General features: G+C 34.5%; 1 protein-coding gene across 3 annotated transcripts in view; it reads left to right on the plus strand.

The window, feature by feature from the left end:
* Positions 1–26,009, plus strand: part of LOC116349183 (neurotrimin) — a 77,872-nt gene that overhangs the window by 20,933 nt on the left and 30,930 nt on the right. For all 3 annotated transcript variants that reach the window (XM_031780488.1, XM_031780489.1, XM_031780490.1), the window contains 3 exons: positions 9,181–9,416; positions 24,158–24,322; positions 24,402–24,450. In XM_031780488.1, the coding sequence (XP_031636348.1) occupies positions 9,181–9,416; positions 24,158–24,322; positions 24,402–24,450 (450 nt within the window). The remainder of the gene's footprint in view (positions 1–9,180; positions 9,417–24,157; positions 24,323–24,401; positions 24,451–26,009) is intronic.

The following is a 26,009-nucleotide window of genomic DNA, read 5'->3' on the forward strand; positions in this document are numbered from 1 at the left end:
ATGAATTCCATTCATTTTGATGAAACAATGGATCAATCGGCATTGATTATGGGCAGAATTAATTTTTAATGAAAATTTTTAGTATTCTTACCAGGGATTGTTAAACTGAGTGAGGGAGGTAGAGCTCCGGTATTCTCTATTGGAATTATATTTAAATAATAACGATTAAAGTATTATATATATTTTGTGTTTGACTGGTTTTTCACAAATTGGCAGACGACAAACCACAATTTACGCTATGTGATCAAATCAAATTCATGCTTTTTGCTGTGGTGCACAAACATGAGATTGATTACGATAAAATGAATGGACTGTTTGTTTGACAAGTTTGCTGATTAAATTCATATAATAAAAATAGAGCGAAATTGTTGAAGTGAAGCAAGGACTATTTTAAGATTTAGTTAACATCAATATTCTTTTTTCTTCTCGGCTGAATGTGCAACAATTTCATATGCCCAGATGCAGTTATGATTTCAGCCAAAAATAGTCCTTGTAACTGGTGTGAGTTGTTGGAGACAATGATGAAATTCATTAATGTTTCGCACCTTCGTTAAAATATTTATGCATCATTATTTCGAAAATGTCCACGTGACATCATCAGCCAACGGCAGCACTGAAAAGACCACCTTCGATAATCAGCTACACTGATTAAACAAAATTGGTTTTCGAAACATGTCTGCGGGTTTTTTCACCAATTCATGTTGATACATTAGCTCCTATTTAGTCAAATCGTTGACTTCGCAGAAATATGTACGCAAAAACACACACATACACCCACGTGAAAGTGGTCACCAATGAGCAACATCAGCAACATAAATAAATTGCGATAAAATTGAGTAGGAAAACATATATATCTATGTATAAAATATGGGAATGACGAGAGGGAAAGTAATTATCAGTCGAATAAAACGAGAGTTCGAGGTATGCCACCGTTGCCTCTATAGCTTCACTGGATTTACAATGTGCATGTGTGTGCGGTCATGTATCTAACCCAACGTATGTGCCATTGTGCTCACTCTCAAGCTCTCGTTCGCCACCGTTTGATGTGTGTACTGTACTTTGAACTGATGCGTTGTGAATCAAATCAATTTCTACAGGTACACATTAAAAGCCGGATCGCAACGCATGTTTTCTGCTAAATTAATTAATGCACGACTGGCACATTATGAAAGTGTGATAATAAGCTATGCTCGGCTCACTACCGTTTTCCACCATCAAATGTTATAATGCACTCACGACTGGGAAATTCTTTTTTTCATATACGCGTACGCACAACAAAACGGTCCATTGAAATCGACCTTATAATATCTCTCATCAACACCATAGACAGTTGAATGGATTCTTTTATTCACACATTCGCCGCGGCGACCACTTGGCAGACAAATTGTGATAATAACATTTGATTGCTTGGCAATCGTCTGCGATGCGAGAGAAAAATCATTATGATTAAAGCAGATTTAATAATGTTCAACAACATGAACAAGAACATAAAATTAGGGTCCATCGTGGGGAAGAGCGTGGCCTAATAGTTCACGATCACATTTGTTTTACATCGGATAAAACGACAATTGTAAATGTAGGTGTGAAAGGTGATCGAAAGACGAACGTGCCTCAGGTGATTATTTCGACAAATGAAGCGTTAAAGTGGTTGAACGAATGACTCTTTTGGAAGGAGACAACCGTTACAATCACAATCAAAACTCGCCTGCTCGGCAATTTTGAACGAATGGAATAGTTGAAATAAATTCAATTACTTGCCAATCAACATACTTAATTGACCGTGTCGAGGTTTGAAGGTGTTTTAATTAATATCTACTCATGTCGATTTGCATAAATTGTCTATGCTTGATATTCGATTTAATTATTCGTTTGCATGTTATGGTTGCCATCGAATGAAATGCTTTAGAAAAAAACGGGTTCATAAAAAGAAAACAAATATTATTTTTTGACATGCATTTTTGGAGCTGCACAAAGTTTTTTGCTTTGAATATATTAGCCGGCAAAATAAGCTTAATGCGGACCATAAAAAGGGTTAAGAAATTTTCATTAATTTTAACATGCCTGTTGTAAACTCAAACTCGGAAATGTGAATAAAAAAATAAAATTGCGACCGAACCGAGACTAAGTGATGCACTTAATCTCAATTTCATCAGACTCATATTTACGCAAAGTTGAAAACAGAAATAGGATTTTTAATTACTTTTTCTAGTAAAATGAAAATAGTTTTACCATCATCATCATCATCATCTTATTCATTCATTCGTGACATTGCTGTGCTCATTTTAATTTTGTCGCTTGTTCTCTTCGTTCTCTGTTTCAAAGCTCGCTTCCTCTTTCAACAAGCATAGAGAGAGAGAACGAGAGCGAGAGAGAGTAAAATTGAATGTGATGCGTGCATGTTGGAATGTTCAATTTGATATGAAGAAGCTAAAGGGTGTTTGAATTATATCATATGAGCCATTTGCTGCAATGAAAGAGCAATTCAAAATAGTACGCGTGACAAACACATGCGAACACGATGATCGTAATTATGAATTTACTTTTTCAAACAATTCACAACACAAACACACTTCATATTAAACGCTTCAAATATGATTATTTTTCCGAAAAGGCGAATAAGCAAAAAAGAGCTAGAGAGTGTATGCGATGCGAATAATTGCAAAAATACAAGGAATCCTGTTGAGAAAAGTCAAAGTTATTTTCACTTCAAAATAAAAAGGAAATAAAATATATTGAAAATATAGAAAAGTTTTCCCATTAAAACTAATAGTCATATCTCATCGAATATGAGGTAGTTTCTCTATTCTGATTATGAAGAAAGTGCATCTTATTTCTGTGCAGGAAAAAAAAAGAGCTTGTTTACATAAAAACAAAAACCACTTTGCGAGAATCTATATATATGTATTTATTGCCATATTTGATGGCAATTCCGTATGGAAAATGCAAACAAAATCGAATCGTTTTTAATGTGGAACTAGGAAAGTGGAGCATTTGTAAAGAGTTAGAAAGGAAAACGAGTCAAGAAATTCATGATCCAGTTGAGAAAAAGGCTTGCACATTGAAATGGAGCATTTCAAGTTGACTTAGTTTTAAACCTTGTTATGATGTAATTGCGTATAGTTTTGCAATGCACACAAATGCATTCCTTCATTTCATGTGCTCAACAACGCTCGATTGGCGCATCATCATATGCCAAATGTGCATAACGTGCACGGAAACCAAATAAGCACAAAATAATAAGAAAATACCAATGTTATAGAGTTCGCCTTAGCAATTTCCCTCGTTCAACTCTATTACTTTCTTTTTGCTATCTACCAATAGCTCTCTCTCTCTCTCACACACACACACTCTCACATTCTTTCTGTGTGCGCTTTTTTGAATTGCTGGCAATCCTTTTTTTCGTCCCGCTCGGAAGTAATTGCATGAACGTTTGCCGAAGTCTTCAAAAGAACAAATAAAAGCACTCGCAAAAGAAATCGAATAAATAAAAAATGAAATAGTGATTTAGTTTGAAGTAAACGTGGTCGATGCAAACTCTGAAAATGCCATGAAAAACGAATAAAAATTCAACCACGCACTCCATGAAATCGGAATTCTATTGGCTTCGGGTCGTGTTTCAATGGGCAAAAATGTATGGTTCAAACACAAGCGTCGCGTAGATAGACACTCTCTGTCAGAGAGAGTAATACAAAATGAGAAGTAAAATAGTTTATGTTTGAGAAAACATTTTGATTATGACGATAAAATCGATTAGATTAACTTCCGGTTTGAAATCGAAAATATTTGAAATTATTTTATTTGAAAAAATTCCCTTATGATTTTCATTTCTGCGTATCGGAAATTATTCTATATTTGATGAAATCGATATTTGTCGAAAAAGCTCATGAAATGAATTCTGATAAAGAGAGAGAAGACCCTCTTGTTCGTCTCAGTATCATTGGTTGAAATGCGAAACGAGCACAAATAGTATAACGTGACATCAAAACTATGCAATAGCAAGCGAATAACAGAGTTGAAAAAAAGCTGCGAAAACAAACTTTAAATAATATTATTTTATTTATCTTCATGTTCAACCATCTGTCCCTCTCTCCCTAGTTGATGTGGTTTTCACTCGTCCAAGGAGATCGTGATAGAAAGACGAAGAAAAAGACGTAAAATGCTATGGATATGCGTTTATTTATCTTTCACAAGCCGCAGTGTGTATAGCGGATTGCTGCCACAAAGATGCAAGCATTTCATCAGAATGGCTCTGTGTCTATTTTTCTGAACATTCTTTAAACATTTCTCTTGCTTCTCGATAATTTCAAACCACAAACAGACATATCACATTCACTTAGCATCATTTGTCGCAGAATTCGTCTTTTTTTCATTGCTCACCCCCATCCTAAATTCATTGACGTAATAGACACTTCATCATTATCGAAGTAAAAGCATCGAGGAACGCGACACCGACATCGGACATGTCATATTTGAAATTGTTCAATGTTCATTCGGTGCAAATGTGTGTCATTCGATATTTTATTGCAAAACACGCTTGATTTTAAATCGGATCGGATGGATTTCTTTTTTTATACCATCGACCAATATACGGAATATAAACGACAAGAAATCGGGGTCGAAGGCAATTTTCCATCGTATTTTGTATTCGCAACACACATTTCATCTGATCAAATTAAACATTTAAAATGAAGGGGTATTGAATCAAGTTATGCGGTAACAAGTCCATTACTTTTATATAAATACAGACTGAGTTAAAATTCGTCTGTATTCCATTCTGCACATATGGAAAAACACACACACACAACCACATACACATTCGAAGATTAAAATTAATGAGAATGAAGAATACTACGAAGCACATTTCCAGCATACAAATTTATTTCGCAACGCTTTTCACATCATGTTTCATCCATATTGCAACAATAGTAATAAGCTCATTGCAGCTGAGCATATAAATGAAGTGCTTCAGCGATGCACTGTACTGCATAAGGATAAGTATTTTATACGCGATACAAGATGAAATAAATGACTAAAGAAGATTTTCAAAGGAAAAAGAAAAAAAATCAGCAATGCACAGAGAAAAAATGAAAAAACTGAACAACACACAAAAATATAGTTACGTGGCAATCATATCTCATTACATGAATTAGTGCCTTGGCGACAGACTGTAAAATGCAATATAACAGCAACCTTTATAAGTTATTCAGTATGGAATGTTCGGTGGCAGTTATTGCTTTGTGCTGTATGAGTGTGCGTACACTTAAATGAAACCGGAAAATATGGAATTATTTCGTTGAAATGCAAGTCAACAACAACAACTACCATCAACTTTCTTTCAGCACCCGGAAATTGCTGCTTTCGCATTGGTATTCTATGTGTGCATCTAATTTTTCTTCTTTAGCCACACTTTCTTTACAACTTTATTATTGCGCCATATTTACCGGAACAGGAATGTTGTGGTTGTGCCGCTTAACCGCAAACGGTAACATCGTCGTTGCCATGTACAAAATTGCCATATGAAAATGCATTATTGATGAATTACACTCGAATATTTTGTATGGTTAACTTTGTATTACAAATGCACCTCAGGTGAGGCCTGACTGTAACAAACTTGCAAACAACTTAAAATTAGCAAGCATTCTCAAAAACACAACAAATTACTCGTGGTACACGCGCTTGGCATCGCATCGAACTTTGTTCGTATATTGTGAACAAAAGTTAGACAACGAATTATTGCGGTTTTTTCCCCATTCATAAACAACAGTAACGACAAATAATTTCGGGCGAGAAATTCAAAACATCTCAATGATAGAAGTTTCTAGCATATGGTTACATGTTATATATTTTGATGCTTACCGTCAAATACACATTCATTGACTTTATACATCAAGACGTGATCACGTACTACATTGATCGCATATCTTCTAAGGGCATAGCATGCAAAGAAGTTTGTATATTATGTGTTTGCCTCTCTCACTCGCATTGAAATCCACATTTGAGTTATAGACGTCTCACTCAGTGTACAAGGTTCTTTGTTGACAACAAAAAAGCTTAGAATCTTCTATAATGTTTTACGCAGCTTCTTTCGATGGTACTATATTATATTCAAAATATTTGGCCACTTAATAGAATACATTTCGATGTTATGTGGAATGCGTTAAATATTAACTATCACTTCGTTGTCTGAACATTCGTAGAATTTGCCGTTTCATAATTAATATAATAATATGCGATATTTTTCCATTGAAAATGTTTGGTTTCGCTTTCATTGAAATTTCCACATCTTTGTTAAAATATGCATCTATAACTGCATCATAAGAGAAAAGCTTAAAATTTGTGATTTTAGTTAGTGAAATGAATCACTCAAAGGGTTTTTGCCATGTGCACTAAAAATAACCACTAACGTTGGAAAACGTGTGGAAATATTAATTAATTTTTCTTGATTATCGCTATAAATTTTGTTCAAGCTTGTCGATGAAGCATTTGTTGTTTTTTAATTGAAAATATTTGTATTACTGAAGAAAAAAACAAACAAACAAATAATAATCACTACCCGTTCGAACAATCGGCGCCTTTTGAAAGGCGCACGCACCATTTCTGCGCCTTTTAATGAAATGACGAGAAAAAGGATAAACGAGCACATCGTATGATTCGTATATAAACAGCGTGTACGAAAAACAGCATAGTAGGCGCAGATTCGTTACATTTTTGGTATTTTTTGTTCCTCTTTGTGCGGATCTTCGCAGCACAATGGAGATTCAAACGAAGAAGAAGTATGGTCTTAGCATTTTAGCATAAGAAAAATCGAATGAAATACGAGTCATACGATGTGTTGCTTATTCTTTTTCTCGTCATTTCATTAAAAGGCGCAGAAATGGTGCGTGCGCCTTTCAAAAGGCGCCAATTGTTCGAACGGGTATAAATTGTTTCGTTTGGCACAAAAATACCAAATAAAAGCAGTCTACTGAAAATATGTTAAAATTCTCTAGCACAAGTGATGAAATTTCAAAATTCATTGTGGCAAATTTGAAAAAAGACGATTTTATGCAATTTTTACATTTGTGAAAACATTTGTTTGTTAGTTTTTCCAGCACATAATATGTTTGCAAATCGGTAGTGTAATGAAAGCGAGAATTTTTTTCTACCCCAAAAATAGCGTGTGTTGAAAGGTAAAAATTAGCGCATAAAAACAATGAATGGGAAAAATTGCAGCAGTTTTTTTTTGCTCTCAATACTACAAAGTGAGTTTTTGTTCTCGTTTCCATTCCTATTGTCGCAACATTATCTTTAATTCAACGGGAAATGGCAGATAAAACTGTGTTTTTCCAACCAAACAGCATGCGGATTAAAATAGTTCGGTTGAGCTTGTTGGAAAAAAAAGAGAGGAAAAGATGATGAGCAAAAAAACTACGTGCTCACTGAATTAAGATCATTTTGAAGTTGGAAATACCCTACTTTGTACCAGCATGGCATATTTCAATGACTATCCAACAATTTTCGCTCGAGTTTCTTTCTCGCCTTCTCATTTCATGCGCACTTGATGTCCCCCTCTCTCACTCACCATCTCACTCTTTGGTTAATTAAATTCAACTGCGTTGAGTTTACACAGTGGAAAAATACTGAACATGATTTTAAACTTTTAATTTTATTACTGGTTACGCAGAAGGATATGATGGAAAAAGGAAGAGTGGGAGACATGCAAAGAGAAAGATAGGAGAAAAAAACCAAGCCAAATATTAAGAAATGATTTTCATGCAAATAGTGCAAACTGGTAACAAGCTTAAAATTCGAGTTGTTTGTTTCGTGAGCAATGCAATGCGATCTTGAGCGTGTCTTTTTACTGCATGTTTTTATCTTCTACTTTTATGTGCGCGTACAAAGAACGTTCGCAACATTTTTTTCCTTCTTCTTAAATTTTGACGGAAAATGCAAAGATCGTGTTTCTATTTCGCATTTCGAATTTAATTAGATTTGCTTTCATTTTCATGTTTGGCTCGCACAAAAAAAAATCCGGGCACTTTATATGAGCATCTTCGTCTATTTGTTGAGAATTTGGTGCGATATGCGCGCATTATGTAGTGTGTAGTGCACTGAAGTAGAGAACGGAAAAAAGTTATTTCAACCGCAGCAGAATCTCATTAAAATCACTCGAGCCCCATTCGTTTCACGTCGTTTGTCGATCCTTTGTTAGGCGTTTCCCTTAACTATTCGTTGGCAAAGCGCCTCGACTGCACTGTTGTAATGTGAATATGTAACGAAAGTTGTAAAAAATAGTCGCATTGTGAACAGAATCGGCGGCTCAAGCGACAAACTTGTCTGCCCACTCATTATTTCTGAGTTGAATTTTAAAAAGGCGCGCACTTAAAACACATTCTAATTTGTATGTCGTTAATTAGAATATTGAAATGTTTGCTGGTTTTTGAGTGTGACCCCATTTGGCTCGGAGAAAATGTGGTAATCCACTCAGACACAAGATGCATGTAAAATGCGATAAATGTGCACAGCTTTTACTCAGATTTCGTCTAACTACACGATGATTGAGCTAATTCGCGGTAACTATTCAGACTGCTTATTTCACTTTGACGCTCTACAAAGTGTTTGCACCACCTCACAAAGAGAAGGAAAAACCAACAGTTTACAGCCACAACATTTTTTTTTTCTTTATCATCTACAAAAAGCCAAACGTTCTAGAGGAACAAAAACTGTTAAATTGCACATAAATTTTTATTTTAAGAAGATATATATGATATGGATACAACAACAACAACGAAAAAAATGGAAACCAATTGGTAAAACCAAAAATCCATTAGCTGAAATAACACGTCACGATAGCCGTACTCAAAATAAAAAAAACGCACAGATGCTTTCACTGTTCAGCGTTTTGCTGCGAAGTGATTATATCCTTAACATAAAACCTAATTCACACAGCCGAGAAAAAAAAGTCAGATTTTCGACTTTCGATTTGTATATGTTACTATGGGGAAAAACTCCCGGTTTTATATTTGAAACAATTTTATTTTCGCATAATTCACATTTTATCTGCTTCATTTTGTTTTTTGGTTGTGTGTCTGGTTTTGATATACCAAGTACTAACCATTTTCCATTATGTTCTATTTCACTCTCTTTTTCTCTCACGCGTTTTCATGGATTCCATTTGGAACGTCAATGTTGCTGGTGCAGTTGTTAAGCCGCGCGAGGGAGATCCGTTTGATTCGTTTCCAAAAAATTTTTGGCAAGAATTTTCATCACCATTTACCGATACGCCCGAAGAGAATGAAATCGAAGACGGCGAAGAGACAACAACACACGAACCATTCCCATATTTCGATGAACCCAACGGTAGTGTCAATGTTACAACACATTTAGGAAATAGCGTGTATTTACATTGTCGAGTAAATGATTTAAACGGTAAAACAGTAAGTATCTCTTGGTATTTTGTTTTTGCATCGTTTGTAAGCGATTATTTTCTTTTGTGTTGCCATTATTTTGGCATCAAATATTCATTATTGAATCTCTGATTCGATTTCACCCCCTTCTGCTCTCTTTCGATTTTGCCCTCTCGCCCTTTCTCTCACTCATTTTTGTCGATTTTTGTTCAAATGGTGGTACATCGATGTTCGTTTGTCTGTAAATCGGGTCATTCAAGTGGCTCGAAATTTCTATTGTATTGAAGATTCGCTTGACACAAATCATAATCGATAAAAAAGTGAAGTGAATTCCATTGAGAAATAACACAAAAACGTATTTATTTATGAAACCAGAAATGAAATAAGATTTAGTCGACCGACTGACAGACAAGAAGGAGAGAGATAGATACACAAAGAAGTTCTCTGTAAATCTCTCTGAGTGAACGCACGCTGTCTTTTTTCTGAAATGCAAACAATAACACTGCGAATTGATGTCAATGTGCCATGGCACACACAAACCCAGTAAATGTAAAATATAAAGTAAATGCTGTAGATTTATTGGAATTTATGCAGAAAGACAGCTTTTACAAATAAACCCAGAGGCGTCAACTGTTCCGCCATTGTGTTGAAAATTTCACGAAATGTTTTTGAACTTGTGCGATGTGGCAGTGTGTGGCTGGCGAATGCATAAATCCAATTTCACTGCGTTCCATTCATATTCTCTCTCTCTCTCTCTCTCTCTCTCTCTCTCTCTCTCTTGCGTACCCCTTTCCTCTCACTCGCGGCCTGAATTTATTTATAGATAAATGTTTACGATATTTTAAAAGCTAAATGGAGCACACACACAATATAATAATAAACATTTGTAAATCGTTGCCAGAAATTGGCAAGAATGCCATTGTGTTACAGAATTCTGGTGTGGTGGTGTATCATTGTATTTTGTTCATGTTTTTTTTTTGTTTTTGAAATTTTGTGTGAAACGTGCCCGATATGTTTCGGTGGCTTTTGTTTTAAATTCTTAATAATTGGCAAATGTTCAGCTGGCAATTTGCTGCTTCGAAAAAAAGAGCAAAACATCCACACTGATTCGATTATACCATTTGCACATTGATCATCAGTGTAATGACAAAACCATCATTTTTTGTTTGAAACCAAGTCAAACCACATTGTCATGTACACCGAACAAACGCCATTACTTGTTCGATCAAACGATGAGTTATAGAGCTTCTACATAAATTTCATTTTATAGTCGATTCGAATTTGCTGCGATAATAACCTTTCGCTTGTTGAACTCATTAGATTGATTAATTAAAAGCAAACATTTTCAATCCAATTTATCGTATTGATTTCCATTCATTTGAATGGCGAATCATCGTAAAACCGAATTTTCGTAAACGAAAACATTCAAATGCACACATATACATACAGCATTTGATATGACTAATAATACCCACTCAAAACAATTACATCATTCGAATATTCATACAGCAATTTGTATTGAATAGACCATAGTATGTCAAGCCAATGCACACGTTCACTCATCCAGTTTGGCTAACAAGATGTAATTTATTCATGAAAATAAATAGAAAACCATTTTTAAGCACGTGATGAAGGCAATATGCAGAAAATAAATTTATAGGCAGAGAGAGAGAGAGTGAAAGAAAAGAAGAAAACAGGGCCGGTATTCTGATACACTTTTCCGATCAATTTATTCGGAATTATTCCGAAAAATTTATTTCTATGAATGAATATTGTTTTTAATAAACATTGCAGCACATAGCGAGAATAAAAGGCGTTAATGTGCATTTTCCTAAGCAACGATTGTAATCATGTCGCCAATCGTTAAAAAGATTTAAAAAATTGTCACACACTCGAAGTGTCAGCTACCGCCAGGCACTGAAACGGACTGAAACCAATAGAAATGATTGTTATATTGATTGAAGTAATGTAAGTGTTAATATAATAATAACAATAACACCTATTGTTTTCACTGAGCTGAGTTGTTTATATAAATAATAATTCCCAACGATTCTTGTGGAATTGTCGTAGAATACCAGCCCAGACGAGAGAGTGCTACTGTTTGTTGATTCAGAGTAATGAAACATCCGGAACATACTGAAATTGAAACTGAATACACTGAAATTAAGCTCAAATGTTTAAATATTTACAAATCATCATCACGATTTCAGTATACATCAAAATCTCAAACCAAACATCTGAACGTTATGAAACGTGGTTACGTATCCGATGTTGGAACACCATTGCAACTGAGTAAAAAACCAAAAAGCAGTGGGACAAAAACATCGGCACCATATCCAATCGATGTGTGTGCGGCGTGCAATCATAGAGCTTTTCATACATTCAAATCGAATACATGTCTGCCACCACATTTCGAATTGTGTGTAGTTAGCGAGTAAAGAGAGCGAGACGGTAGCTGAAAGAGGAAGCATTGAGCACGAAACAAAAATCCAACAAATAACAAAACAAAAAGGGGAGCTTAAAGATGGACAAATGTCTGTGCAAATGCACTTCAAAACATATGTTGTTTTGAAAACCGCATAACTATGTCGAAGAGATTGACCAAGCGCACACACCATACACCATACAATGACGTTGTGAGTTTGGCGAAAGCGAATGAATTTCAAAGTTAACGAGCAAGATCGGAAAATTGAGTTTGGCAAAGCAATAAACGTGGATGAATTTGTTTGACGAAAGGCCATTTGTGCCACACACGAAGATACAAATTGAATTCTCTCATTCATAGCGCATTTGAACTTCAAGCAAATTCATTTATAGTTGCAGAAGCTTTGGCTATGTAACTTCTTTCAACCAATAAAATCAACACAACGAAACACAAATATTTTTGCATTTTGTTTCCTTTTCACAGAATCGAACAACCTTTGAATTGAAGCTAAATGGATTCCAATTAAATAAACGAACTTTTTCGCATCAGCGAAAATAAATATGCCAAAGGCAAAAATGATTTTATCTCAAGTGATTCCAATGGGTCCATGGTAACCATCAAAATGAAAATCAAGGACATTTGACTTATCTCTCCTTCGGGGGCTTTACCACTTTGAGCGATTTACATTAGAATTTATTATTATTATCAATTCATTTGTAGGATTTTACACAATTTATTCTCATCCACAAACTATGAAAGCAACGGTATATGCGAATGGCGATTTTTTTGTTCGTTGGCAGTGTGTGTGTTCGATTTGCAACTCACCAAAAAGCACTTATGTCCTCATTGTGCAATCAAAATTACTGCGCGAATGCGTTCATTTGCATTGCAAATGGATTTTAATTTAATTCAAAAAAAAAGTGTACAAAAGCCATTGTTGAATAAATAAATTGGAGTGTGAATGCGCAGAGCTTCTCTCTCACTTTCGATAATTCCATTTCGTTCGGTTTATCTATAAAAGAGAAAAAAATGCGGATTCAAATGAATGGCTGAGTTTTAACGAGAGAAAATCAGAGTAAAGCAACAGATTTTTTTTATTTGTTCAGCCTATCATGCGATGTAACGCCAAAGAGTGAAACTGGGCCGTTGAATGAGGTTTGCAAAGGAAATAAGTTTCGAGTGTGAAGTAGAGCACATTGTGTGTTGCACAAAGTCACAATAGAATGTAGAACATATCGATGAAAATTCTCTCGTTCAATCATGGAATTTTAAACACACTCAGCACATTCAATCAATATATTGTTATGTCTCGATTTCACGATTTCTACGATTATTCAAGCATTTTCTGAAAACACTTATTCATTTGTGATTATTCAGTATCGCTGATTGAACAAGAATACCTTTTTTTAACAATTTGTAATTTTGCGTTGAACAAAACTTAAACGCATTTCAAACAATTAAAAAATCACTTCAATTGATCCCAATTATTATACAAAAAACATATTTTTCTTTTTTTTAATTTGATGGCGTCCAAAATTTTATGTAATTAAAATTGAATCCGTTAAATTATAAAGACTAAAATAAAAAAAAAAAAAAAAAACATTTTTTATGGAAGAACAGAATTTTAAAGAATACTGCTCCTACGTCATTTTTGAAACTATCTTGCAAACACAGAGACCGACCAGTTGGGTGCTGGCATTTTTTTTGGTGTTTTTATTGAAAAGCAAAAATTTCATAACACGCCATAAAATCTATATGCAGATCTGTCAGTCAAAGTAGCTCATAAAGATATAATAATTTTACGCTTTCGTAGAAAATTTGTGTACTGTTGTTTGTAACACATTGTTTCATGTATCATATTTTCATATGAAATGTTATACTGCCACTCAATGAAAATCAATTGTATGTAAGAACTTTTTAAAAACATCCTTCACACTCATTCCATTTTTCAATTTAAATTTAAAATGTCGTCAATTTCCGCTTCTCAGCTCTTAAATATATTTTCTATCAAAGATTTCTGGGAATTCCGTCATTAGAGGAAAATTGAAATTTCCAGTATCTTTTCACTGGTTAGTGGAATTATAGTTGTAAGCATTTTTCATTCGCTTTGAATCTTTATTGAGTTCGTTGAGATTCCCAACTTGAGAATTCCATCATTTGAATGTGTTTAACGTAATAAAACTCGTTTAACGAACGACAGGTTTTATTTGAATGAAAGATTCATTTAATTTGAAACGGCTAGAATATTCGTAATCCCAAAAAATTTGTCAAAATAAAACTGCAACGTGCCCATACATTTTTTATATGAACATTTACTCTTTTACTTTAACAAACTTGGGCTCACGAATATTCTAACCGATTCATTTGATCTTTGATTAGTGCCAACAACTATGACATTTTCAGAATTAACTCATTTGCAGCGCATCCAATTTTTAAATTCCAATTCCAAGTGAATTGCCTTCCTCGAAAATCTTTTTTTTTTAATTCAATAAATCACAATAGCTTTAACGAAAAAAGTGATGAATAGGCCAATGATAAATAGGTACAAAGAAAGCATATTTTGTGTTTCACTGATTTGAAGGTGATCTCTCTTTTGCTGTTTGAAATGTCTATTGTCAGCATGATTTATAATTATTCGTCAACTCATCTGAAGTTTCTTTGTGCATTTCAACAAGATTATTTGCATGTGCATGGTTGATATTCTTTTAAATTCGTTCTTATCAGGCCTTTGATTAACTAAAGTATGAATGCACCAGAAAGCGTGTAAAATGTATGGAATCAAATTAATTTGAACATTTTCATGCATTCAATTGCAAAGTTCTTTCTACATCGTTGTTCCAATTTGAAAACTTGTCTCTCTACGGCCATTCATTATCAATGTTTCTTTGTTATTCAGAGTTCGCTTTTCACATAGCTCGATTTTGTTTGTCTTCGCATCTTTTCTTGTTCTCTCCCTCTCCCTCTTTCTTACACACACACACAAAGGAACCGCAACAACTTTTCTACAAAAGCGAACGGTTTGCGAAATTGGATTTCATTCAAATTATGTGTGCGTGCGCGTGCGCGTGCGGAAACACTGGTTTTTCACTTCCTGACCAATTTGATTAAGAAACTATAGGCAAATAAGTGTTGGTCTGAATGCGCATTAATCTGTTGAAAACTGTATGCATAAGAAAAATTACGTAACAAGTTTTTCCTCCATTTTCTTTGAATCTTTATGCTTGCAAAAGTAGTAATGCAGTTAAGGGATTTCGCGGATAGAATAAAAACGCAAAATGAGAAAACGCTGCGCTATTTTATAGATCATATATATCTGCATGAGGCATTCAGCACAGCGAAAGTACTACATTTACTCCAGACCAACAATGAAAACATAATTCAATGTGCGTACCATTCAAAAGGATAATGGAATTGTGTGTGGTCTCGTGGGATGAGATTTAGCATAGAAAAAAATATATATCAAAATTTGCTCTAAGGTTATGCCAAGTTGTAAATCTCGACATTAAAAAAAGACAATTCCTCTCGAAGCGATCAGATCTACCGAAAAATTAAACATTTGGAAAATGCGATGAGCATACATATAATACGTTTGTTAGGTAATATACTTACAATTGAAATCATTCGCAAAATTATCAATAAGAGTGATTCAATGAATGCTCGCTAGTTTGATCTTGAATCGATCGACTTGTGTCGTGTCATTGGCTTGTGTATGCATAAGTTCAAACAGTATTTTTTGTTCGATTCAAAATGATTCCAATTCAAATGAAGGTGTGGCAAAAAAAGATAAAAAAAAAACATTGTAAAATATACCGTGTGCGGTGAATAAGAGATTGAGTGAAGATACAGAGAAAAAATGTTAAATGCGTTCTCCAATCAGCCATATAAATTGGGCACAATCGAAACAAAAATGATGAGCGAACAAGAGCGTTGAACACTTGAAATGTGCACACTGTTTTAACCATCTTATCGTTTACAACACATGCATACAATTTAACACAGCTTAGGCTTTTCAGAGTCGTTGAAAACCAAAAACGGAAATGTTTCAAAGCGCACGGCCCCAATCATCAAATTGAAATTCCTTCAGAAAAAAAGAAATACAGAAACAACATTCACATGAGTAAACGAAATTGCCATAGAATTGCCATCAAGCAAAAAATCGTCTGTGTTTCCTATTCCATTGACATTCAGATGCAAAGAGCGAAATGTATTTTATGGATCGTGTGCATAAATCTAATGGTGTTTTGCACATCAATGATATTTACGCTTCGTTTTAGCATTCATTTTTTTGTGTCAACGAAAAGTGAATGGCAGAAAATAGAAGAGCTTCCAATGGCCTGATTGTAATAGTAGACAGAAGCGGCACACATACACGGTCATTGTTGACGATATGGTGCTGTGCGAATCGGATTGATGATGGCTTGACAATCACCAGCAACTTTATCGAAACACACGTCACTACAAAGCTTTACAATGGCGATGAAAGGTCTTTCAGCGATATGCATCTGCATGCAGATTGCATCAAAAATGTTAAAAATCAGTCAAACGCGAATGAAAAAGAGCGATCGGCTCAAACGTTAAATTAATCACATTTTCCATGCAAATTTATTCATTTGAATGTCGTCAACAGAGAAACAATCGCCGATAGAACACAAAATTTTGTCGTTTATTGGATGGTGCGTTCGATTCAATTAATAATACACCACGCTGTGCGTTTGCAAAAACTAGCGAATTTTACCATATTCTATGTGACGGTATATTTTTGGTTGTATTTGTTGCTGTTACTGTTACGGTAATGTCAATGTTTGTGTTGCGTTTTTAATTTGAATAATTTAGTTTCCGGGTAAAAATTGGCATTTCAAATTATATGCGAACCATCCGTAATTGACATGCAGCGATAACGTATGGATTTTTCTTCCCACTCAAAAGGTGTGTTGGCAATGACGCTGCCAAATGCCAGAGGTATGATGCAAATGTACATTTGCCAGTATTGCCGCGACACCAACCTCATAAATAACAACAAGAACACTCGGTTTGAATTATAATTCATTTGGAGCGACAAAGGCTGCACAAAGATTACAACCAACGCAAATTGTGAAATATGAGAAAATTTAATAACACAACGGCAATGATTGTGTTTACGCTTGCCTAACGCTATAAATGTGACGTACGAAAAAAAGTAAACACTTTATTTTTGCAGGTGTTAAAATTATGGCGACCATTTGTATATTAAGACTATTTCATTTTGCTGCAAGATATAATTCGATTCGATTCATACCGTAAATAAGCGGACCATTGCCATTCTTGTGTTGCACACCAATGGTGCAAGTAAAACGTTCATCACAATCCGTTTTTCTCATTTCCTTTCGAATTATGTTCAGTTCCGTCTCTAGACTCTAATCTTCATTGTTGGTTGTTGTGCTTGTTTCCTTTCTTTTCTTCCATCAAAAATTATACAAGTTAGTGCGCGCTTTTTTCTCTGTCTCTCAACAATAATATATCTTATGCCGTCGACAAAAGCGAAACGTAAATTCGGTGAACGAAGGGGATGCTTGGTGCAAATGGGTAAAAATGCACCGGAACCCACCACGTTTTTGCGACAAATGTTCATGATTTACCCATTTAAATCTAAATTGCATACATAAAGTGCCATAAAAATGAAAACTGGCTTACGTTATCGCCATTGCCGTGTGTGTGTGTGTGTGTGTGTGTATTAACAACAATAGCCAACACAAAAGCAACGATGGAAAAAAGTTGTGTGTTAAAATGGTGAGGCATTTAATGCAAGGAAAATATAATGGGATCGCTTAGCATTCACACACCATATTGCGTATTGTCGAGTGTTTTCATATTCATAATTCATTCCATTTGAGCAATTTGACACATGAGCATTATAGTTAGCAGAAATGGGCGTGAATACACATTTTAAAAATGATTTTCTCAGTGCCGCTTTTGTACACTACAGCATTTAACCATTGTTGCATTTTTCATAATTCCCATTAAAAGCACACAAATGTCTGTCTGTTTGCGTGCATTATTCTATGCAAATTTTTGCAAAAAGCTCATTAGCAAATCGTTTTTATTAAGTAATGAAAATGAGACGATTTGGAAAATGTAAATTTTCACTTGATAATTCAAGTCATCTTGTGTTCCATCATGTTGAATGGTAATAAATGTGATTCACAAAACGAAACGAAAACAACATGCTCAATGAATAAATAAAGCGAATCGAAAAATATCTCTCTTTTTCACTGCGTCAGAGAATATAGAGAAGATGATGATCTCAAAGAGTTTCACAGAGCGAACATCAATCGAATGGGAAAAACAAAAATATCAAACATGCAACAGTAATTGAAAATGTGTATTTTTCTGCAAATTAATACAAAGTTGAAAATGTAAAATCGAAAGAGAGCGAGAGCGAGAGAGAGGGAGAGATTCACATTGCGAACAACATCAAACAAATATTCGAGTGTATTCTCACTTAACAGTTGTCTAAGCCTGACTATAGAAAGTACTCCATTTCGAATGTTTGACTAGACGGTTGCGTTAATAAATCGTTTGAAGAGCTTTTAGTCGAATGGCTTCGAAATAGGTTGCTGCGTCAATATATTCTCTCTTAAAACCAAGCGTTGATTCATCACAAAAATGTGTAGACACTTCAAAATATAACTGGCGAGGTAATATACGATTCATTTGCCACACGAAAGTGGTTCAAAAGCACCTGAACTTCATTTTGGGTCAAAACTATTTTCTTCATACTTTCTGTATGTTGATATAGTATCATGAAAATAGAATGATTGCACTCATGAACAGATGACCCAACCCATTTGGCACCCGTTGCCGCATTGATATGTTAGCGTGTGCGTGCGTGCACATGGATCTCGTTTTATGTATTTCGGGTTTGCAATTTGTTTGTCATCAAAAATGAATAAATTCAAACAATTTGTTATCGTTATTGTTTTTTTTTCGGTGCAAAAGACACTTCAATCAAATGCAGCAGACGCTATCAAATCATTTTTCGCCCTCGTTCGATCGACAACGGTCATTGGCGAGCGCGAGTGTTGATACATATATGAGATATGGCGTGTATGTCATCGTTGTGAAACCCGTTTCAAAACTATTGAGATAAAGTTATGCGTAGCATTTCGACATCCGTCGGACGTGTGGCCCATAAAATCGATCAACATCAACATGTGCTTCTCGCTTTTCGATTTTGTCCTTGTTATGCGATGATGAAAAGTCTGCATCCATTTTTTGCGATCTAAGTGGCATTTTGCTTGGAATGTGAATCATAAATATGATTTTTACGACAATCGTTCTTTTCCCCAAAATACATAATCACATATATTTCCCTGTGATGCGCCAACAGTTTTATTTTGAGCGAAATTCAATGTGTGGAAAAATATGAAATGACGCAAAAGCGAGATGAACACAAAATCGCTGCAACTTTGGGGTGAAATCACGTCCAATAAATTTTATCGTTTATCAAACAGCTGCACATCGGCTATATATTCTGCGTACGATGCTACACAACCTAAGTCACACAAAACTACTATATATATATCTAGATATATATTTTTATTATATCTCTCTTACCTCGCTCTTTCGGTCTTTTTCTTCTTTTTTATTTACTCTATGAGAAATTGCCGTGCTAGCTTCTTCCAGCTTTTTGGAAAATTGAAATGCTGAAGAAGACTCAATTGAATTCTCTCTTTTGTCGACAATTCAAAATGAGTCATTACTTCGATAAAATCGCTCTCAAAAGCCCAACTATTTTATTAGAAATGATAGAAATACATTCGTGCTTGGTTTCTCAATAATGAAACGACAAAGAAAAAAAAGAAATTAAAACAAGTTCAATTGAAAACATGTATGCTCATCGACTAGAAGCACAACTAGAAATGAATTTCTTTCAAATCAAAGCACTCGAACAACACACATCACCGCTCAAACCTCAAAGTCTTTAAATGCAGCACTGAGCACTCCCTCACACACATAAAATGGTTTACAATCAACGGTACTGTCACAGCGCCATTGGTTTATTGGTTATGTGTAAATATATTGAAAAATTTGCTTTGAAAATGTATCTGTGTACGTGTATTTAGCATTTTATTTACTGTTTAATGTTTGCAGTTGCAAAATAACAATTCCCATCCATTTCGATGGCATTGTTGTTATATTTCATAACAATTTTTTTCTCGACTATAGTCTGCATATAACAATAAAAACACGTCTCTATTTTATAGATAAACGAAAAAAATGTGTATCAAAGCAAATGCAATACACAACAATAAAAAGCATGGCAAGTTTTCTTCTCCATTTTCCGACTCCCTCAAAGGTTTCGTATTACGTCTGCATCATAAAGACGAAAAAACAGATAGAGAGAGAGAGAGAGAGAGAGAGAGAGAGAAAAAAATGGTTAACAAAAGAAAAGTTTTACATGGTATGTGAACATGGTAAATTGTTGGGGATGTGAATTAAAGGAGTACAAAAAGCGAAATCTGATGCACAAAACAAGAATGCGATTGTTATAATAAATCTTGCTTGCTTTTAATCTATTGTGAGGTCTGACACAAATAAACCGGTCGAATGATATGCTTGTAGCGATTTGAGTTGCGCGCACACTGCAATACAAACGTCAACATTTAATGACCCAAAAGGTGATTTTATAACAAATGACGTCGATATCAATTGGATTGAATCTAGGGATTCGTCGGTGGTTGGGTGGTGAATGGAGAGAGATAGACTGCAGTAAAATGGTAAAAAGAGTGTAAACAATTTTACAGAAGAAACATTCAATCCAAGCGGAAAATGACTGAAAAAAATGCACGCGATTGAAGATTTTATTCCTTCATCCCAGTCTTTCTCGTTCGTATTTATTTTCTGACAATATAGACATATTTGGCTTTTTTTCTCTCTCTCTTTCATGTGATGAAGTGTTCACAGCAACGCAATCAATGCTTCTGAACACGTTTGTTTCCATTCCCAATTTAGAGGTGGATTTTTTTCTATATGTATTTGCACAAAAGAGGAGAGAAAGAGTAAACGAGTGTCGACGTGCAATTTTACTCACAAAATGGTATCAAACCGTTTATTGGTCACAATTCCAATGTTCACCTTTTCGCGTTTACTTTTATTCGTATATTGAGTCAATAACACAAATATAAATATGTAAATATTGAAAAAATATAATATAAAACCTGAGGAAAATATCGTATCGTGCTGTAAAAATCAGAGAAGAGCACACAAAAACATGCAACGCAAAATTCACATAAAAAACACAGTACACGAATGCGCGTAAAAAAGCCAAAACATATTGAAATGGTTTTTATTCGTTTCATTCTTTCATTTTCTTATTTCGTCATACGGATTTTCCGTCGTTTTTTTTCGCTCATTTTGCCAGAGCTAAAGGTATGGATGTGAACAAATATGCAGATCGATGTCGATGCAATTGAGAAAAAGAATTGGCAGCCGAATGAAATCATTGTATAGTTTTTGCGTGGGTGTGAGTGTGTTTATAGTAAATGCGATTTCACTTGCAGAATGTTTGGTATTGGTGTTATTGTATTTGGCTGTGATTTTTCTTTATTTTCGTAGACAAAATACGAGATCGTTTTATTTTGGTGTCCCTTAATAACATAACACGTTTAGAAGACATCAAGCCAAACATACGAAGAAATCGAATAAATTGTGTTCTTTGAATCAGCTTTTTTTTCGTTAGTTAACAGAGACAAAGAAAACGAAATAGCACTTGTCACACTTGAATGATGATGTTCGGAAAGCAGCTTAAATAGAGAAAAAAAAATGCAATCGATGGAAATAGAAAAATGTGGTCGACAAAATGAATCGCAAAATCCGTCTCCATCGGCATTGATAGAGAATATAAAAAAAATTTTGTGCTCGCATCAAGAAGACGCTCATCTCGAACGATCAATGGGACAATGCACACAAATGTAGGAATACTTGAAATGTATTGAAAATAGCATAGCATCAAGGCATTCGATACGACAATAAACAAATGCAATAACAGATGGAGCAAGTGAGAATTGACAAATCTACATTTTCTTATGCAATTTATTTATATTATATATTTAAAATGGTTGTTCTCTTGTTGACTCGAATGTTCTTGGGTCGCACGAACAAACACTATGTCCATTTTATATGGTCTAATGGTCGATTCAATGGCACTTCGATTTTCGTTTATTCATTTTGGATCGTTGTAATGTTTTTCGCTTTTTCGTATTTGAATTTTATGTGTTGAGCATTGAGTTTACGGTGCAATTTCCATGATATGTTATAATATGGGAGAAAGAAATGGTAAACTGAATGCCATCACCTACAAAACTGAAATGCCCATATCTAAACGGTGAGAGTGAGACTCATTTTCACACTGGTTTTCTATATCACATTCATTTTTCATTCTTGAGTGACAAGCAATAAAGGCAGCTTTATTAAATGATACCAATCGCTGTTTTTTATATTCATCTATTTCTTTTTCGCCACTTCTATTCGTTGGGCCATCCGACTTTCGGAACGTTGAAAACTCATACGGCAATGTGATACCGGTTGTGTTCATCCAAAGTCAGTGATACTAATGTGCCGAGAGATATATCCAACTAATTCAAGTTGAACAGATTTTTCTTGGCACTTTCGATGCATATATATAAAGCATTAAGCATTGACAATGACCGACCAAGAGAGAGTCTCGTTTTTGTGGAAGAAATGTTGCGTCATTGATTCGAAGTGTCCCTATGGCATTTTGGTCAAACGACACAGAATTTCACATCAACATTCGACTTTCACACATTAAAAAACGTGCGTTCAACGATATTCAAATTGGAAAGTGTAAAGTCTTATGCCGCGGCTTAAGCGATCGAAAAACTAATCAGACATGGTATGTGATTAAACAAACAAAGTTAAGCCTCTGAAAAAAAAAACATATACTGGACGAAGCTCAACAGAATTTCTCGTATGGTTCTACCGAAATATGAGCCAAATTTAATTTTTCAAAAAAAAAAAAATGGAATTTTTAATTTGCTTCGGGATTTCGGTTTTTCTTTCATTTAAAAGAATGTAATGAACCATCGCCATCGAAATTATTTACGAGTATTGAAATAGGAAGAAGGCCAGCCGTTGTGAATATGTGTATTCTCAATTCCGCTTCATGATGATACACGTCTTTTACGTGGTGGATACTCGCATTTTGATATGTCAACCGGGAATTCGTTTAATAAGATCGAAGCGGCTTAATTAAAAATATGCTAATTTGAAGTCTCTCGGCTGCTCTCGGCAGATGTGAACGACTCTCAAAGACCATATCAAATTGCTTATTTTTGCGTCGCACAATTTAAGAGTCACCAGTACCAGCTTCAAATTTCATTGAAATTCGATAAACGAACTGAATTTAATGAACGTCAATCGCGCAGCAAACAACTTAGTCTGACATATGTCGAATGCAGAACAGCCGATCTTATCATGCTCTTAATTTCGCTGTAAAATAAATGGTATTTGATATGCGAAGATATATCATATTGCCGATTTTTTTTTTACATATTTATTAAGTGTCATACCAATAGTGTTCAATTATTTACAATATAGTTTCAACCAATCAAAAAAAAGTTATTACATTTACTTGATTGAGTGACATATCATATTAAGTTTACATTCAAATCCACACATGAATCGATAAAAATATGTGAGAAAAATGATTATGAAATCATATTTTGCGCTTTTTTCAAGAAAATACCGTTCATATTTGCTCAAAAATTTCCACAGAACTGTGCAGAAAAATATTTAAATCAAATATTCTCAAAAAATATTGCCCACTGCTGAGAAATGAAGGCAAACATTGATGTTGTATTTTTCTGAAGTTTCAATTATTACGAATAATTAGTACCATTTCACAATGTTACAACGTTAAAAGACTGCCACACAACGTAAATATGTGTTGGAGAAAAAAATGCTCTTTAAACGAATTTTATGTAAAAAAAATTGTTGAACGACAAAATTACTACAGCATTCACATACAATTACATGCACCATCGATGTCACTTTGAAAAACGTTTTATAACAACTTTTTTTTCACTTGGTCACTCTCTTTCTCTCCTTCTGCCCACTTTAAGTATGCAATGTAAATTTCTCTTGTTTCATATTTAGGGGGATGAAAAGTTTTCATAGTTTTTTCGTCGAAAATATTTTGCGTTGAGAAGAGCAAAAAAAGTGTTGTGTGAAAACTGTATGAGACCGTATTATTGTTATGATTATTATTATTTTTCAGTTGTTACAAAAGCATACTATGAAATTTGCTTATGTTTTTCATTTTTGCTCTCTCTTTCTGTTTGTGTCACAGGTATCATGGGTACGAAGAAAAGGCGATGAACTCAATTTGATAACTTTTGGGCGTCACACGTACAGCAGTGATTCGAGATACTCTCTTGAATATGTTGCACCGAATGACTGGCAACTTATGATACAGTTCGCAAACGAACGAGACGAAGGACATTATGAATGCCAGGTTTGTCATTTACTTTAAGTTATGCATCAATGAAAATTATAAATCACTTATAATTTTTTTCTTTTACCAAACATTACAGATCAGTAGTCATCCACCTTTGATACTTCTTGTGTATCTTACGGTTGTCGGTAAGTGAAAAAACATTTTCTTTTTTCGTTATATTTGTTTTGCTATCCGGATGGTTTTCAAGCATCGACGACACCGTAAAATCCCATTGAAGGTAACAAACTAACGAGTGCTTCAACATTGTTTGTCAATAAATTTATAGTGTGTCTGCCATTACTTAAAGGCGAACAAAACCAACGTCAAAGTGCATTACATATATCTATTTTTGTGATTCCATTAAGATAATGCTGAACGAGCCGTTTTCATTGGATTGTTCATTTCAACATTATTTCCGGTTGTGTTTTGGGCATACCTATTTACAATTTTGTTTTGGTACCAGTGAATAATGTGTCTCTTGTGTTCGCAAGCAACGAGCGAAAGAGCAAATGGCAAATCCAATTTTTCGTCGGATTTATGTTTGATGCTGCTGGATTCATTGTTTTATTTGTATACCGTTTAGAATACGTAATTTACTGTGAAATTTCTGTCTTTTTTTCTTCTTCTTCGTCTGTGACACACTTTATTTTCAAAAGATCAAGACTAAACAAATGTAAGCAGAAATAAAGAGTCTTACGGGAGTAAGACGAACTTTTCCGCACTGTGGTAGTTGTGTATTTTATTAAGAAAGTTCAAAATAATATTTGTTCGATTTTTCAAGCCTTTCAAGCGGCGTAAAGTCCGAGACCAAAAAATATGTTCCAACTTTGGCAACGAAATATTCTTTGATTTAATAGCAGAAGTACTCGAGAAAAGATTTTTCACACTTTCATGATGAACCCATTTGTACGACATTTGAAAGTATTCTATTTCTAACAAAACACTATAAAAAATATGTCTGACGTTAATTTTGCCATGAAAATTATTTTTGAAACACTTTTCATAACTAAAGTCACAAAAAATTTGGATTTTTATATGGGAGTCATGTCTGTATGCTACCTTAATGGTGTGAAACTTTGCACAGGCTATTTTTCTCACAAAAAAATAACATTCGGAGGGTTTGGAGAAATTTTAAGCAAAAGTAAGAGCACCTCCCATACAAAATATTCGTTTTTGATCCAAAAATTGAAAATTTTGTATGAGAGGTACCCCTAATTTTGATTGAAATCTCTTCAAACTTTCAGAATGTTATTTTTTTGTGTGAAAAATAGTCTGTGCAAATTTTTACGTCATTAAGGTAGCATACAGGCATGGCTCCCATACAAAAATTAAATTTTTCGCGATTTTTTCAAAGAAACTCTGTTAAAACTTAATTGTATCTCAAAATAAACATCGGATTCGGTTTTCTCGTGCCAAAAAACCCCCCAATACATATTTTTGAGTGTTTAAGTCTACATTAAGTATGACTTTTCGACGAAAATTGGACTCTTTTTCATAGGTATCACTACAGGCATGAAATTTTTTTCCATCGACCAAAGTCGCTCAAAAGCTAATGATTTCTATTCCTCGGGACCCCCAATCATCCCGTGAAGTCAGATTTCAAATAACTTTTCTGGGGGGTGAGATAATCGATGGACAAATTTTGCGTACGGCGGACAACGTACGACGTACGACGTACGACGTACGACGTACGACGTACGACGTA

This window comes from Contarinia nasturtii, unplaced genomic scaffold (genome assembly GCF_009176525.2).
Source record: "Contarinia nasturtii isolate CC-2019 unplaced genomic scaffold, AAFC_CNas_1.1 Cnas_scaffold_2806, whole genome shotgun sequence".
Classification (NCBI taxonomy): domain Eukaryota; kingdom Metazoa; phylum Arthropoda; class Insecta; order Diptera; family Cecidomyiidae; genus Contarinia; species Contarinia nasturtii.